This window comes from Primulina huaijiensis, chromosome 3, assembly GCF_012295235.1.
Source record: "Primulina huaijiensis isolate GDHJ02 chromosome 3, ASM1229523v2, whole genome shotgun sequence".
NCBI classification, from domain to species: Eukaryota; Viridiplantae; Streptophyta; class Magnoliopsida; order Lamiales; family Gesneriaceae; genus Primulina; species Primulina huaijiensis.
In genome coordinates, this window is record NC_133308.1 from 6637083 (window position 1) to 6653447 (window position 16365).

General features: G+C 36.8%; 3 protein-coding genes across 4 annotated transcripts; 2 read left to right on the top strand and 1 right to left on the bottom strand.

The window, feature by feature from the left end:
- The first annotated feature begins 871 nt into the window (after positions 1 to 871).
- On the top strand, positions 872 to 2960 carry LOC140973392 (uncharacterized). The gene is made up of 2 exons (XM_073436137.1): positions 872 to 2630; positions 2877 to 2960. The coding sequence occupies exon 1, from the start codon at positions 965 to 967 to the stop codon at positions 2624 to 2626; it is 1662 nt and encodes a 553-aa protein (XP_073292238.1). The 5' UTR covers positions 872 to 964; the 3' UTR covers positions 2627 to 2630; positions 2877 to 2960.
- A 743-nt stretch (positions 2961 to 3703) lies between these two features.
- On the top strand, positions 3704 to 5047 carry LOC140972152 (uncharacterized). Its single transcript, XM_073434620.1, has 3 exons — positions 3704 to 4039; positions 4474 to 4615; positions 4820 to 5047. The coding sequence occupies exons 1-3, from the start codon at positions 3741 to 3743 to the stop codon at positions 4901 to 4903; spliced, it is 525 nt and encodes a 174-aa protein (XP_073290721.1). The 5' UTR covers positions 3704 to 3740; the 3' UTR covers positions 4904 to 5047.
- A 727-nt stretch (positions 5048 to 5774) lies between these two features.
- Positions 5775 to 11290, bottom strand: LOC140973393 (F-box protein At4g02733-like). Of its 2 annotated transcripts, XR_012174627.1 has the most exons (13): positions 10824 to 11289; positions 10197 to 10372; positions 9409 to 9603; positions 9195 to 9305; positions 8219 to 8304; positions 8023 to 8144; positions 7838 to 7902; positions 7681 to 7753; positions 7526 to 7588; positions 6837 to 6901; positions 6673 to 6747; positions 6360 to 6585; positions 5782 to 6211 (listed from the first exon to the last, which is right to left on the bottom strand). XR_012174627.1 is itself a non-coding variant. In XM_073436138.1 (12 exons), the coding sequence occupies exons 1-12, from the start codon at positions 11175 to 11177 to the stop codon at positions 6411 to 6413; spliced, it is 1560 nt and encodes a 519-aa protein (XP_073292239.1). In that variant the 5' UTR covers positions 11178 to 11290; the 3' UTR covers positions 5775 to 6410. The 2 variants fall into 2 exon arrangements, 1 of the variants encoding a protein (XP_073292239.1); XM_073436138.1 differs by having other exon boundaries at positions 5775 to 6585; positions 10824 to 11290.
- Between the last annotated feature and the right edge of the window lie 5075 nt (positions 11291 to 16365).

Below are 16365 nucleotides of genomic sequence, written 5' to 3' on the forward strand. Positions count from 1 at the left end.
ACAGCCCGAGCCAGTTACTGATCCCCGCCCCTCGTCTCCTCATACTCCTCCTCACCTGTATCGATCAAGTCTAGTGAGTTTAAAGACTCAACAACTAGTCTAACCCTCATCAAGCTTGGACATAACGACGTATTAGTACCCAAAAGAAGCAATAACACCTAAACTCGAAGCCCGAAATTTCCTGAACCAGCGCCTAGCAACGCTACAGCGCCAGACAGACGCCTAGGCGCTACCCTACAGCGCCGAGCTCAATTGGTACTAATATTACTTTGCCAAGACACTTATGTCCAGGTGGTTTTGGGTTCGAATCCTGGGAAGGTAAAAATTCCAGTGCTTGGGCTGGAGAAGTCCTATGAGTAATGGCGCATGAGAAAGTCAATGAGGGACAAAAGCCCCTTAAGGGAGCCCAAGATCGGGATAGCTCATGGTCATTACAACAATAGAATAACTCATCTTTGTACCATAAATACTTGAATTTTTTTTTATGAAGATGAAACTCGTTAATTAGAATACGAGAAAATATTGGTATTAAAAATTGAATAGATGAAAAATAATAAATTTGGATTATATTACAGTAAGGCAATTCTCATAATATATATAAGTGAAATAAGATGTCAAATACGGAAAAGTACCCTTTCATTTCCTCTGCATGGAAAATTAAAATGTGTCACAAATCGGAAATTAAATTATATAAATTATTATTATTAGAACATTGATAGTGGGAGTTTGGAATCATAAAAAAGCCCATTTATAAGACATTTGGCTTGTCACATTAACTGGCCCAAATTGCTTGAAAATATTTTCCCTTCGTACTTAGAAAAGAACAAAGTAGCGCTTTCAATAGATGTTAAAAGTCGCGCTCATTTTCAAATGGAGAAAAGTCGTCATTTGATAGGAAATACAAGTGACCCGACCCTAGAACTACCATCCGTTTCCATTCGTTCGGATCTCCTCGGATCTCATCATGCCTAAAATCTCATCCGCCGTAGAAATCCCGGAAGACCGCCGCCGCCGAAATCTTCGCTATTCTCCCGAATCATATCGACATGACCGGCGCAACCGAAGCTACAGCCGGAGCCCTAGCCACATACGTGTACGTGGCCGTGGTTACAGAAGTCGGAGTCCCTATGACAACGGTTATGACAGGTACAATCGTTCTTCCCCAGACTACTCATATCCTGTGATCGACAGAACTCTTAAATCTGGCGAAATAAATGAAATCAATTATGATAATCGAACGAAAAACTATCTCGATCGCGATTTTAGAAACGGACATGATGCCGATCCTGAGTCCGATGAAGATTTGAAAGGGTTAGGTTATGAAGAGTACCGTCGGCTCAAGCGCCAGAGACTGAGGAAACATTTGAAAAAATTTATATGGAATTGTACTCCTAGTCCCCCTAGGGATTCGAATATAGCGCTGGATGGAAAACTAGAAGATGATGGAGTAGAAGACGACCGTCTTGATAAAGAGGGTGCTAAAGTAAAGCCGAGCATAAAAAAATTGTCAGAGAGTGAACCCGCGTCGAAGTCTACTGATTCTGAATCTGAGTCGGATGATTCTAGGTCAAAAAAAAAGAGAAAGCTTAGAAAATCTGATTCGAGGCGCAAGAGTAGGCGGACAAAATATGTTTCTGAGAGTGACAACGATTCTGAGTTGGAGTCTGCTGATTCTGAATCGGAAACAGATGATTCTAGGTCAAGGAAAAGGAGCACGGTCAGAAAATCCAGGTCTACACGCAGGAGTAAGAGATCAAAATCTGTTCCTGAAAGTGACAGTGATTCAGAGGGGTCCGGTGATGATGAATCGGAAGAAGAAAGGAGACGACTTAGGAGAAGAAATAGAAAGAAGAGTAGTAAGACAAACACACGTTTTAAGAGAAAGAACAGCAGTAAGAAGAGCCTATCGAGTGATCTTGGCAGTGGAGACAACAGTGAAACTCAGAGTTCTGATGTTAATGATGATACTAAGTTGAAGAAATTGAAGCATGATTTATCTACAAGGTCTGAAAGAAGCAAGAGGAAGAGAAAATCAGAGAGCCCCAGCACATATTCACGCGAGAGTGATTCTGAATCAGAAAAGGATGCAAATGGTGTTCAAGAAAAGGTGAATGAAGTTAATGTGAACGATGATGTAAAAAGCGAAGTGATTAAGTTCAAGGAAATGATTGAGTCACGGAAGAAGCCTGTGTCAGATGATGATGATGCAGATGTGGGTCCGATGCCTTTGCCAAGAGCAGAAGGGCATATAAGCTACGGTGGTGCGCTCAGGCCTGGTGAAGGTGATGCCATAGCCCAATATGTTCAACAAGGGAAGCGTATCCCTCGTAGAGGTGAAGTGGGTCTTTCAGCTGAAGAGATTTCTAAATTTGAGAGTCTTGGCTATGTGATGAGTGGTAGCAGACATCAGAGGATGAATGCCATTCGTATCAGAAAAGAAAATCAGGTTTACAGTGCAGAGGATAAACGGGCACTGGCGATGTTTAACTATGAGGAGAAGGCCAAGCGTGAACAGAAGGTTATGGCTGATTTGCAGCGGTTGGTTCATCGTCATATTGGGCAGGATTCAGGTTCTTCCCACGACCCATTCAGTGGAAGGACTGGTGAGGAGGTTGCAGATGATTGATATGGTGTGTAAACTTTACCTCATTTCTTTTATAGTGTATACTGCTTACTCATCACTGTTACTTCTCTATTTGGTCGACTAAGAATGATTGAGCATAAGGTTGGAAAAATGATATTCAATATATTTATTTAGAAATACGGTTCAAGTCGTCGTTCTTTCGTAGTTAATTTATATGTCTACAAGTTTTCATGGTAATAGGCACTTGCTTGAATCAGTATGATGTTCGATTGTTGTTATTTGCATCTAATAGGTGATAGTATGTGACTCGCTTGCATCTGCATATAGTCACTCTTTGCTAGTAGACTGAACTGGCTTAGGGAAGGCACTTCTCACTGTGGACATATCTGCTTCGTCCTTCGTCGTCCGTCCTCTGAAATCTGGAACTTAGGGAAAACTGGTGAATCAGCCGGGAATGTGGACCCGTCACTTCCAAGACTCCTGTAGATTTTGTAGATTTTACCTCTTTTATTCTTGCCATGGAAGCACGATGGTCTTTGAAAAGGCGAATTACTTTAACTAAAGTTGTGTTTGGATGAAATGATCTCAGTGGATTTGATTTCAAATATCCATTTTGTTGATAATTAGAATGGAGATTTGAAATATCCCATGTGTAAGTACATTTTTATGTTTCGAGAATTGTGATTTCAAATATCCATTTTGTTTATAATTAGAATGGAGATTTGAAATATCCTGTGTAAGTACATTTTTATGTTTCGAGAATTGAAGGGTTTGCTACATTAAAATTTTCATACATTCTCAGAAAAATGTTACTTAGATTGAGTTTATTCATTTAAATAAATATTCTTGTGATTGCGATAATAATTTTTAAAGAAAATATATAATGAATATATATATATATTTCTAATTGCTAGGAATTAATCAAGTACAAAAAATGTCTTTTTTAATTAAAACTTGAAGAATCATTGATAATTATTCCAAAAATAGTTAATATAATAATGTATTTTTACAAGGACATTTAAACTGGGTGGGACATTTAAAAAATATTACAATTTTAATCCATGATCTAAATTATTATTTATAACATTTATTTATATATTATTTATTATGTTAGTTCACGAAGAACCACACGCGTTTCCCAGAAACTTGGTTAGAGATGATAGCTCTCAACCCGTGCTCTCGTTTCACCATTTCTCTCGTCGATCTATCTTCTTCTTCTTCTTCTCGACAAATCAATTGCAACAAAAATTCTTCAAGAATTTGCCCTTCATTCGCCAAGCAATCACCCAAAATCAGAGACCAAAAATCTCTCAGAAGGAGTGATTTCAGGAATGGAGTCGACCCAGTTCAAGATTCATCTTTTCTCGATGAAAACGGCGTCGTCCAAGACATGGATGGCTATCTCAATTATCTCTCCCTCGAGTATGATTCTGTTTGGGACACTAAACCTTCATGGTAAACTTCACTCCCCGTTGCTTCAAATGCTCTTAGTACTTTTCATAATTTAGTTTATGGTTTTGGCTTTAATTCAGACTCTCTTCTAGTGGAGCTTCTCGTATTCTATCATGCACATTAGTTTGGGTTTCTTGATTTCTTAACACAATGGAAAAATTCCCATTATGACATGTGAAAAACTCGAATCTTGGTGTTTTTGGGATCGCCTTTCTACCTCGAGTAAATGATAGTTTCAGATTGTTGGTTGTGATATATTCTTTTCTGCTGAAAATTGTATGATTTTATTGCACTATAACTATTTTGGTACAATATAGTGCAAACACATATTTTAATTCTTCGAAATATCAAGAAAGTAGTGGTTGACTACTCGTGATTGCAGATTTATCATGCCTCGATTATGGATATGAATAGTCATCTTTTTGTCTATCTCACAGGTGCCAGCCATGGACAATTGCTCTAACTGGAATTGGAATAATCACATGTAGCTGGTTTGTTTTGCACTCTTTGATAGTTTCCGGTCTCGTAGGGGCTTTGATTTGTGCGTGGTGGTACATCTTTCTCTACACGTATCCAAAGGTATGATTTCCATTTCGTATACCATGATCTTATTAAAACTTCTTTAATTTTCGTAGCATCGAATCGGGTGGAAAAACTCGGTTTGGACATAATTTAGCCCTGATTGCTTCATCTGCTTTAGGGATTTTCGTAGTGTGTCTTCGTTCTAACATAGATTACTTCATTTTGTTCCTTGCAATTAAAACCGGTTTGTTGTCTTTACAGGCATATTCAGACATGATTGCTGAGAGAAGAAAGAATATCACCAGTGGTGTTGAAGACACCTATGGTATGAAAACAGAGCAATGATCTCAAGGGAACAGAGTGGTTGAGGCTCAAGGCCACAAGAGTAAGATCATCAATGTACAACCTTTTTGGTGTAAAAATGTGAGTAATTATTACAACATATATAAAAACACTAATTGTTTTCCAAGATTTATGGAGGAAAACAAAATGTGACGAAGATTAGGGGTGTTCAAACTTCGGATAAAACCGAAAAAACCGAAAATCCAAACCGAAAAAACCGAACAATGATTCGAACCGAAAATCGAATTTTATAATTCAGATATAAATGTTAAAATTGAAATTTATTGAGTTCGATTTCAGATTATATATGTCAAAATCGAATCGACCGAAAAAACCGAAATTTTATTAAATTAATAATTTTATTTTTATTATATATATATTAAAATAATATCAGTGAATGATGAATTTTTTGAATAATATTTAGTTGATTGTTGTTTATGTAATTCATTTAGATTTTATATTTAAATGTTTTACTAAAAAATCATGTAAAAAGATAACATATTATATTTTACAATATATGTATCTTATTAATTTAAATAATTGTATCAAAATCGAAATAATCGATCGTAATAACCGAACCATTTCGGTAGAAAATCGAACCGAACTGAACCGAAGAAAATAGTTCAGATATCAGATTATATATTTGTAAAACCGAAACAAAAAATCTAAGATCGAACCGACCAATAAACATCACTAATGAAGATATCTAAACTCGGCACGATTTTATGCAACCAACAGTAATAAAAACTTTATTTAACATATCGCGTGTCCTATCCCAATATTAATTTTTTTAGTTTGTAATATTAATAGTTTGATTACACATTACATATAAAACACCAATTCAATTAATTTTAATTTTTCTCAGCAAATGTCTCCAATCGATACTGTCCAAAGTTCCGTAGAATCTTGATGTTCTTAACGCATTTGTAGGCAAAACAAAATGGGCGAAACAAAGTTTGGCAACATACACCACGATTCTGATAAACAATATAAAGGGAAGCTAAACGCTCAGTTTCAGGAAGGGAAAAAAAGCAGCAGCAATGAGAAGTTACACCTAAGCAATCATGTGTATAAAACATTCGAGCGCGCGCGAGAAAATTTCCTGAAATAGCACTCAGCAGCCGGTTCCTAGCAATGGCACGCTCGTAGAGTTACAGGATTTACAATGTCAAGAAATAGAACACACATTTGCCACATTTCGAAGGCTTATATTGACCACTTAATTAACATGTACTTATTGTTTGCTCGGAACCACCGAGGACCAGTGTCTTATGTCCAGAGATTGCATTGGTGTTTGCTACATTGATTTCACTGAAAATGAAGGAAACAGTGTGCATAACGAACCACGGACCATTATGTCTAACCGATGTAATGGGAAGAGTTGGATTTCAAATGCATCGAAATATGTTGGTGATGAATACCATGGCGTAACACATGTAAATATGGTAGAAATTAATACCTGAAGCATTATTTTGCTGACTTGGTCAGACATATTTCTAGTCTCCATCTCTCACAAGTAATCGGAGAAAATGGGACCTACGTTGTCCTCATTACCGCTACTTTGATCGCTATTGTAACTATGCTCGGGCGAAAAAGAACAAGGGGATCCCTCAGATGTATGACTTCCTATCAGTGAGGGTAGATTCATATCATTGTCGCTGCTGGTCATCGGTTCTTCTACAAAACTGAAAACCAGAAACAGGAATCAGAAAAGAATGAAATCGACACCCAAAATTGCATGCAAATGGAAAACAAATAGAGAAATTCCGTACCTTCCTTCTGTAGGAAAATCCGCAAGCACGCATAAATGAGGCCTTTCTTGCAATAAAAGTCCTAACGACGTAAAACTGCATAATCGTGTACAAATGACCGTTATAGATTATGATAGAAGATGTGAAAATTTCCCACACAAAATTCAAGATATCTCTAAATAGACCTTGGGGAGTAACATCGATGATACCAATCATCATCAGAAGCAAGTCCCTCTCGATTTGACACATCCTGTTAACAGCCAAACAAGTATTACACACTGAAAGCTTAAAGGGAATAAAGACAGGAAACAAGGTGCATTTGGATTGAGGCATATGAAATCATGGATTGCACATTTGACTGTTGGATGAATTTGTACTGCTAAAATTTTCAAATCCACCCTTCATTAATTTAGTTAAATATAATAATAATTTGGACTTGAAATTACCCAAGATTTGTGAAATTTCAAATTCATTCCTCAATCATTCCCCAAATCAAATTTCTTCCTTCAAATGTACCCACAAGATTGATCACGACTAGGGATGCAAGCGAGTGTGAACGGCTTAGTCAAAACTCAACTCGAACTTGATCTGACCGAGTTCGAGTCAGAGCTACCAGAGTAACTATATATTAATTTTTTTAGAAGATATATAATCTATAGGTATTTTGGTCCATATAAATACAAAATTTACACCTTAAATTATGCTACAAATATTTTCGAAGTTTTCGAACAGAAACTCGAGTAACTCGATATTTTACAAGTCGAGCTCTAGTTTGAAATTGAATACTCGATTGAGTTGAGCTCGAGTAACTCGTATTACTCGAGCTCGATTTGTGTGCACCCCTAGATACGGCGAGGAATCGCTATATACTCACAAGGTGCCTAAGGTATTTGAAGCGTCCTCCAAGAATTGCCGACAGCAACCGTGAAACTTCAGCCTGAAAGAGAGAACTTATTGACAAGTTAAAAAAATGCTCTCCATTCTTTTGCATTAATCTTCAGTTACTATGAGAAAAGGAAAAAAACTCACTTCTCTCAAGTGCATACAATCCCGCAAAATCAAAACCTCCAATAAGTTTCCACCTGTACAGCCACCAAGATTCCTGAAAGCAGACGTGTTAGGATAAACACATAAATGGCCAAGGGGTATTAACATTGCAAGTCAGAAAAAAAGAAAGTAAATGTACCTTAGAAAGTCGCCAGTAATTGAATACGATGTTGAAAAGTCAACAAATTTCAATTGGTGGAATCCCTGCATGAATCCAACTTTCAAGCGTATTCATTGGACACAAAATTTCCAGAACATCCCATAAAAAGAAATTGCTGGGGGTGGGAACAAACGTGTCAAAAAAGTAATGACAAGCAATGATACCTTTAAAAATACACGAAGTTTTGTGTCCTGTAATTTGAATCCTCTTAGTCCCAATGTTGATATGTGAGGACAATGAGTCACTAGATCATGGCATGTAGGTAATTTTAAACTGTCATCTCTACCTGTATAGAATCAATACAGTGTGAGAAAAATGCCTATTCAGCACTTACGAGAACATGATTATATAAGAATCAACCTGTTTTTGATGACTCAAAAAATAGTCGCTCTAACAGAGGGCAAGATCTACTCACTGACTCCAGTGTCTGGCTCAGTTCAACATGACTGTCACGAAAATGTTGTCTCACATAAAATAGTAAAAATGCATACACATAGAGACTATAACAAGACAACTGAGGAAGTCATCTTGATATAGAGTTCCGATAATATCTTCATACATTCAAAACTAAATCATCAACACTTCTTCATGGGATGAAGACATAAAATGAAAGAGAAGCATACAGCTTTCCCTATAACATGAGTTGCAAATAATCTAGACACTGCGACCATTATAACGTGAATTAACCTTGTTCTTGAAAAAAATGAGGCCACAAAAGCATCTGATTCAAATCACCAGAGAGGGACATGGAAAATGCAGTACAAAAAATACATAAAAAGAAGTCTGGCTAGCAAACAGATACTCAACTTCGAGTTTCCTAATGTCATTAATCTCGAAATCGAAAACAAAAAAAATTGGTTTTCACAATCTGTAGCGCTACAGTCCATTTTATCCTCATTAAACTAAGTACTACAAAATCAACATAACAATCATGAAAAAAGAGAAACTAACCCAAAAAAAGTACCAAATTCTACATAACTGAAATTCAATGATGCATATTAACCCGAATACAGTAAATTTCTGTCAAAACTTAACAATTTCCCAGAAGAATAGATGATTATCAATTATACTAGCTTCAGAATAGGAGGTTTCAGATATGGAAACCTGCTTGTCATTTGCCATCTAAAGTAGCAACAATAATATGAAATGACAAAAAGTAGTGTGTTCTATTCTATGGACCCTTGGTCGGTAAATTAATGCTGACTTAATTTGTCCGTGATGTTTCAGCTGCATCGAACTCTGAGCGTGTTATATCATGGATTTACAGTGAGTTAGGTTTTATTGCAGAAAAATTAGGAGAGTACAACTGAATCAAACAGTAAGTGGTGATACTCACAGTCCTACAATTTCTAGATCGAGCAAAGACTGACAAGCCATTAATGCAGCACCAAATGCAGTGTTGTCCATTCTTTCAATATTGAAAAGGTGTAACCTTCTCAAAAGAGCCCTTGAAATGGATAAAAAAGGAGAATGAGACAGGACGACTCAAAGCTTTAAACTACTTCAAAACCAAAAATACACAAAAACATAAGTGTATGAATGAATGTTACCCAGGACCACCACCATCAGCAATCAATGGAGCCAGGCACGACCTAGTAAGGGTAAATGACTCTTTTCCTTGTCTAGAACGTTTATCATTCCACAATAATCGTGATGCATCTAAGAAATTCCTTGTAGAAATACCCACGGTTGGATAAGAACCTAGCAATGCTACAGGGCATGGCACAACTCCAAGCTTGAGAGATCTGCATACACAAGGACAGTCAGTGCCATATTCTATAAGGCCATGTGCTCATAGATAACAAAACTATGAAGAGGCCTATATCTTCTCATGCTGATGCAGAACTTCAGCATATTCCAGAACAACAAAAACCACTATCCAATCACGAATTCGCTTTACCCAGATTAAAATTGAAACTACAAATAAATAAGGGAATATATGTAAAGTTAGAACAGGCCCAGTAGTGGTTGGTACCAAGAAAGGAACTAATGTAACTGCAGTTCATAATCATTAGCAGTAGTTATATGATAACGTGAATTCTGAAAGTTTCAAAGGCTCATAGCCTAGGATGTAGGAGTCATTTCAAATTTTTTTGGCATGTGACATGCTCCATAACATTATCCAGAACCCAACTTGAAATAGAGCTAAAGATGAATGCTATTGTTTAGAAAACATTGTGTTGCGAGGCCAACCGCTAAATTTAGATTGTCATTGCCCAACATTCTACAAGAAAAATCACAAAAACAGACAAGATCGCTGCTTACCAGTGCTTCAACGAGATTATAATGAAAAGGCATTTCAAAACAGAGAAACAGAAGTTCAGCCCATGGAACCTACCTCAGTTCTTTCCCAGCACGTTGAATCATGGTTGAAACTACCATATTGTTGACCTTTGGAGCTACTGCTGTCAAGTCAATATTGGAGTAGCACAATGGGTCTGCAGCACACTTGTGGAAAAACAAACATGCAGCGGCAGCTTTACATAAGCTTTGAGTATCAAGTGAAGAAAATACCTGGACAGTATATGGAGTTAAGAACTCAAATGAGGGGAATGTGGAAATCAACTAATATCTACATCAACTTTGCACAAAACCATCATAAATATTTTATCTATACCCAAAGCACTATAGCGTTTAATGAAATGCATTTGAATTTTGAACACGGTTTCAGATGACATAAATAAATCTAAACAAAAGACTCTATAAGACAAACATTGTCCTCTTCAAGTAAAATCTCATAACTGAATCATTTAAGAACCAGAAGCATCAACATAAAAAATGTGTCTCCGATCTATAAATACAGCTCAGCGTATTAAATTTCACGACAGTTAAATGCGATCCTAGTCATTTCTAACCAGTCGACTTATTTCACAGATATCAAACACCACAAAAAAAAAATACGAAAAAAAAATAATTATAATTTCAGGAAATGGATCCGCAAAAATCAGTAGATGATGAACAGAACCTTGATAGTGAGATCAGATGGTAACGCCCAAACGACAGCGTTGTGCATGGAAGCACGCCTTCGGGCGGATCGATTGGCGGCTTCAGTGAGAGCCAAGCCAAGACGAAAGGCGCGGTCGATGACATCATCCTTATCAGAATCGTAGGGCCTGGACTGAAGTATGCGGTCGACGGAGAGGTCAAGCGCGACCCCTGATGAATCGGGAAGTTCTAAAAGCGATTCCAACAGCCAGTCCAACGGATTAGGGCCGGGGATTCGCGTGGCGTCCGGGAGCGAGGAGGAGAAGGGGCGTTTGAGCTTGGGGTTGCAGGTGGCGGAGACGGTGGGGCAGTGGAGGAGAAGACTGGTATCCATCGGAGATGTTAGCTCAGTAAAGCTTTTTTATTTATGGTAATATATTTTCGGGGTTAGCAAAGAGTAAAGCCGGACTGCTTCAAGTGGGAGATGAGAGGAAAGAGTGACACGTGGGATGTATATTCGTCCACATGATTGCGTCACCTTTTCGCGTCACCGTATCGGCGAATCGCTTCTAAAGTATAACAAAGTTGTATTCTCTTTTTACCATATAATAATTATGTTGTATGAACACCTTTTCGATTTTTTTAAAGTTTAATTAATATAAAAGCTCATCCTAAATGTATAACGAGCGTTAAATTAAAAGTACATTTAAAATCACAAAATTATCTTAAATATATTTTGGAAAGAATTTTTCAAATAAAATGCATAGATAATTTCATCATTTCAAATACATTTTGTTTGTAATATAGAATTTTTTTAATATAAAATAGTCGTAAATAACATCTATTAACCATTCAAATCATGAGCTACGAAACGGGTGAAAAAACGAAGGACATGACTTTGGAAAACCCATGGTAGGTTTGTTAGGGATTTTTCTAAAAAATCATGTTTCTGCACGTATATAAACATGATAAAACTATATGCGGAAGCGGATCGAGAATTACCTCCGGCCATTGAAAATTTTTGATTTCTCTGAATTCCTTATGATTGAAGCCTTCTAAGCACTTCACGTTCTCCGTAGATGGTGTATATTTTTTGTGAGATGTGTGTGCTTAGGGACCTCAACCTTCTCTATTTATAGGCGTTTTTTCATACCATCGATGAATGTATCGGGAGCCGAGATTCAGAAGGAGAATCGTGTACGCATCTAAATTTTCTTGGCCGTCGCCAATATCAATTTGTACACGCTTCTTCTTTAACATGTGTCACGTTTTTCTTACATTCTCCCACTTGACACATATATCTCTTTTACCATAGGAGAAAACAAAATACATGAATCATGGCAATAGTTCCTCTACAAACGAGTATTATCTTCCATGTATCACAATGCATTATGTATCTCAAACTGTATAACTTAATGAATAAACCTTATGTTTATTCGAGGTCCAACTTTATTGATATTTCTCAAATCAATGAATGTGTACACAACAAATATGAGAAAATATCACATCATAGTTTCATTAAATTTGTTCTTACAACAAAATTACATAAAGGAACCAAGTCTCATTCTTTCTGTATGATCCTTAAATTTCAATGGTGGCATGCCCTTAGTTAAAGGATCCGCAATCATCAATTCAGTGCTAATGTGCTCGATAAGTAACTTCTTATCTTTAACACGTTCTCGTATGGCTAAATATTTAATGTCGATGTGCTTGCTTCGACTACCACTTTTGTTATTTTTAGCCATAAAAACAGCAGCTGAATTGTCACAATATATTCTTAATGGCCTAGATATAGAATCCATAATTCTAAGCCCTGAAATGAAACTCTTCAACCATACACCATGTGAGGTTGCCTCAAAACAAGATACGAACTCAGCTTCCATAGTGGAAGTAGCAGTCAATGTCTGCTTTGCACTTCTCCAAGATACAGCTCCACCAGCTAGCATAAAAATATATCCTGAAGTGGATTTTCTTGAATCAATGCAGCCAGCGTAGTCTGAATCAGAGTAGCCAATTACTTCCAAATTCTCAGTTCGTCTGAACATAAGCATATAATCTTTGGTCCCTTGAAGGTACCTCATTACTTTCTTTGCAGCTTTCCAATGGTCTAAACCTGGATTACTCTGATATCTTCCCAACATCCCAACAACAAATGCAATGTCAGGTCTAGTGCAAACCTGAGCATACATCAAGCTTCCGACAGCAGAAGCATAAGGAATGTTTTTCATTTGTTCCCGCTCTAGATCATTCTTTGGGCATTGGCTCAAATTGAATTTATCGCCTTTCACAACAGGAGCTATACTTGGTGAACAATCTTTCATCCGATATCTCTCTAAAACTTTGTTGATATAGGTTTCTTGAGACAGACCTATAATACCTCGAATTCTATCTCTATGTATCTTAATGCCAATGACATAAGATGCATCACCCATATCCTTCATATCAAAATTTTTAGAGAGAAATTGTTTCACCTCATATAACAAACCCTTATCATTGGTTGCAAGTAATATATCATCCACATATAGAATAAGGAAACAAATCTTGCTCCCACTGACCTTCTGGTATATACATTGATCCATGAGGTTCTCAACGAATCCGAATGAAGAGATAACATCATGAAATTTTAAATACCATTGACGGGAAGCTTGTTTCAATCCATATATAGATTTCTTAAGCTTACAAACCAATTGCTCACCATTACTAGAGAAGAATCCTTCAGGTTGTTTCATATAAACCTCTTCCTCTAGTTCTCCATTGAGAAAAGCTGTTTTCACATCCATTTGTTGCAAATTTAAGTCAAAATGTGCAACTAATGCTAGAATGATACGAAGAGAATCTTTTTTAGATACAGGAGAAAAAGTCTCCTTATAATCGATTCCTTCTTGTTGAGTGAATCCTTTAGCAACGAGTCTTGCTTTATACCTTTCAATGTTGCCTAATGAGTCTTTCTTTGTTTTGAAGACCCATTTACATCCAATGGCTTTTACACCATCAGGCAACTGAACAAGATCCCAGACTCCATTAACTGCCATAGAATTCATCTCTTCTTTCATAGCATTAAACCATAGTTTTGACTCATTACAATTCATGGCTTGTGAAAACGTTTCAGGATCATTTTCAGCTCCGATGTTAAAATCCGATTCTTGTAAATACACAACATAATCACTAGATATTGCTGATCTTCTTATTCTAGTAGATCTCCTAAGGTTGTTTGGTTGATCAACAATTTCTTGTTGTTCTTCATTAACAACTTGATCTACTGGATTTTCATCAGCAATTTGTGGAACTTCATTAACTGGTTGTCTAACACCCATTTGGTCTTGAGGGGTGTGAATAACGACCAATCTGTCCATTGAATAAGAGGGTTGTGCATTAATGTGATCATTCTCAAAAACTATGTCATGATCACTCCCACTAATCAAGTCATTTTCAAGAAATTTTGCATTTCTTGATTCCACAATTCTAGTGTTGTGAGATGGACAATAGAATCTGTACCCTTTGGATTTTTCGGCATACCCAATGAAATATCCACTTATAGTTCTTGGGTCCAGTTTCTTTTCATGTGGGTTGTAAACTCTTATTTCAGAAGGACAACCCCAAACGCGTATATGTTGTAAACTCGGTTTCCAACCTTTAAATAACTCAAATGGCGTCTTTGGGACAGCCTTGGTTGGAACTCGGTTTAATATATACACAGCTGTCTTAAGAGCTTCAGTCCACAAAGATTTATGAAGTTTAGAGCTAAGAAACATGCTCCTCACCATGTCCAATAATGTTCGGTTTCTCCTCTCAGCTACGCCATTTTGGTCCGGAGAACCAGGCATAGTATATTGGGCAACAATCCCATGTTCTTGAAGAAACTTCGCAAACGGACCAGGTGCTTGTCCATTCTCAGTGTATCTACCGTAATATTCTCCACCTCTATCAGTTCTCACGATCTTAATATATTTTCCACATTGCTTCTCCACTTCAGCCTTAAAAACCTTAAAGGCTTCAAGTGCTTCGTTTTTATTATGAAGCATGTAGATATACATGTATCGTGAGTAATCATCAATGAAAGAGATGAAGTATTTCGGACTTTGCATGTCCATATCTGGACAACAAATATCTGAATGTATGATTTCTAATATTTCTGTACTCCTCTTGGCACCCTTTTTAGACTTATTAGTCTGCTTTCCCTTAATGCAATCCACACAAGTCTCAAAATCAGTAAAATCTAAAGTACTGAGTACTCCATCATTTACTAATCTTTTAATCCTCTCTATGGAGATGTGTCCCAATCTCCGATGCCATAATATAGAGGAATCTTCATTTATAACACATCTTTTAATACCTCCTTGAACATGCATAGTGGTGTTATTATTTTGTAAATAAATAGAGAAAAGACCATCAACCATTGTACCATTTCCAATAAGATTTGATTTATAAAACAAATTTATTGATTTATCCAAAAACTGAAATGAATAACCAAGGGGTACAAGTTTTGAAACCGAAATTAAATTCCTAGAAAAACTAGGAACATAAAATGTCTTTTCCAATTTTAAAATATAACCACTATTCAACACTAGGCAGCAAGTCCCAATAGCCTCCACATGCGAAGACATCTTGTTTCCTGAATAGATGCTCCGCTCATTTTCTATTGGCTTCCTTAGGTTTTGCATACCCTGCAAGGTATTTGTAACATGGATTGTAGAACCAGAATCAATCCACCATGTGTTATAAATCATATTAACCATATTAGATTCATAACAGACAAATGAAGTAGGAATACCTTTCTTTTCAAGCCAGTCCTTAAATTTATTGCAATCCTTCTTCATGTGTCCCGTCTTTTTACAGAAGAAACACTTGGATTCTTTCTTAATGTCAGGTTGAGGTGGAATTATTCCTTTTCATTTTCCTTTTCCCTTGACTTTGGCTTGTTTCTTATACTTTCCTTGTGTAATCATAAAGACATTATCACTTGTTTTCATCAACAGCCTTCCTTCCTCTTGAACACACATGGTCATTAATTCATTGATTGACCATTTATCTTTATGTGTATTGTAGAAAATTTTGAAGGGTCCATATTGTTGTGGAAGAGTGCATAAAATGTAGTGCACAAGAAAAGTTTCAGACATTTCCACTTCAAGTGTCTTGAGCCGAGCCGCTATGTCCTTCATTTTCATTATGTGCTCTTGCACACCTCTCACACTGGTGAGCCTTAATGAAGAGAATTCCATAATTAGGGTGCTCGCAAGTGCCTTATCTGAAGACTGAAATTGTTCATCAATAGCCTTCAGTAATTCTTTGACATTATTATGCTGGTCGACAGAACCACGCATACCAGCACAGATTTTGGTCTTTATGAACATTACGCAGAGTCGATTAGATCGCTCCCATTTTTCATAAAGATCAACATCATCCGGAATGCTGTTTTCAGTAATAGCAGATGGTTCATCTTTCCGTATAGCATAATCAATATCCATCCACCCTAATTGAAGAAGAATTCTTTCTTTCCATATTTTATAATTATCGCCCTTTAGTTCGGGAATGTCACATTTCATATCAGAAAAACTCGCAGGTTGCATAACTGCACAAAATAT

Coding starts and splice junctions, on each gene's coding strand:
- LOC140973393 (XM_073436138.1), bottom strand. CDS start 11,177: ATGGATACCAGTCTTCTCCTCCACTGCCCCACCGTCTCCGCCACCTGC. Junction 9,306..9,408: donor GCTGATGGTGGTGGTCCTGG/GTAACATTCATT, acceptor ATCCATTTCAAG/GGCTCTTTTGAGAAGGTTAC. Junction 6,748..6,836: donor CATCGATGTTACTCCCCAAG/GTCTATTTAGAG, acceptor ACGATTATGCAG/TTTTACGTCGTTAGGACTTT.
- LOC140973392 (XM_073436137.1), top strand. CDS start 965: ATGCCTAAAATCTCATCCGCCGTAGAAATCCCGGAAGACCGCCGCCGC.
- LOC140972152 (XM_073434620.1), top strand. CDS start 3,741: ATGATAGCTCTCAACCCGTGCTCTCGTTTCACCATTTCTCTCGTCGAT. Junction 4,040..4,473: donor TGGGACACTAAACCTTCATG/GTAAACTTCACT, acceptor TCTATCTCACAG/GTGCCAGCCATGGACAATTG. Junction 4,616..4,819: donor TTCTCTACACGTATCCAAAG/GTATGATTTCCA, acceptor TTGTCTTTACAG/GCATATTCAGACATGATTGC.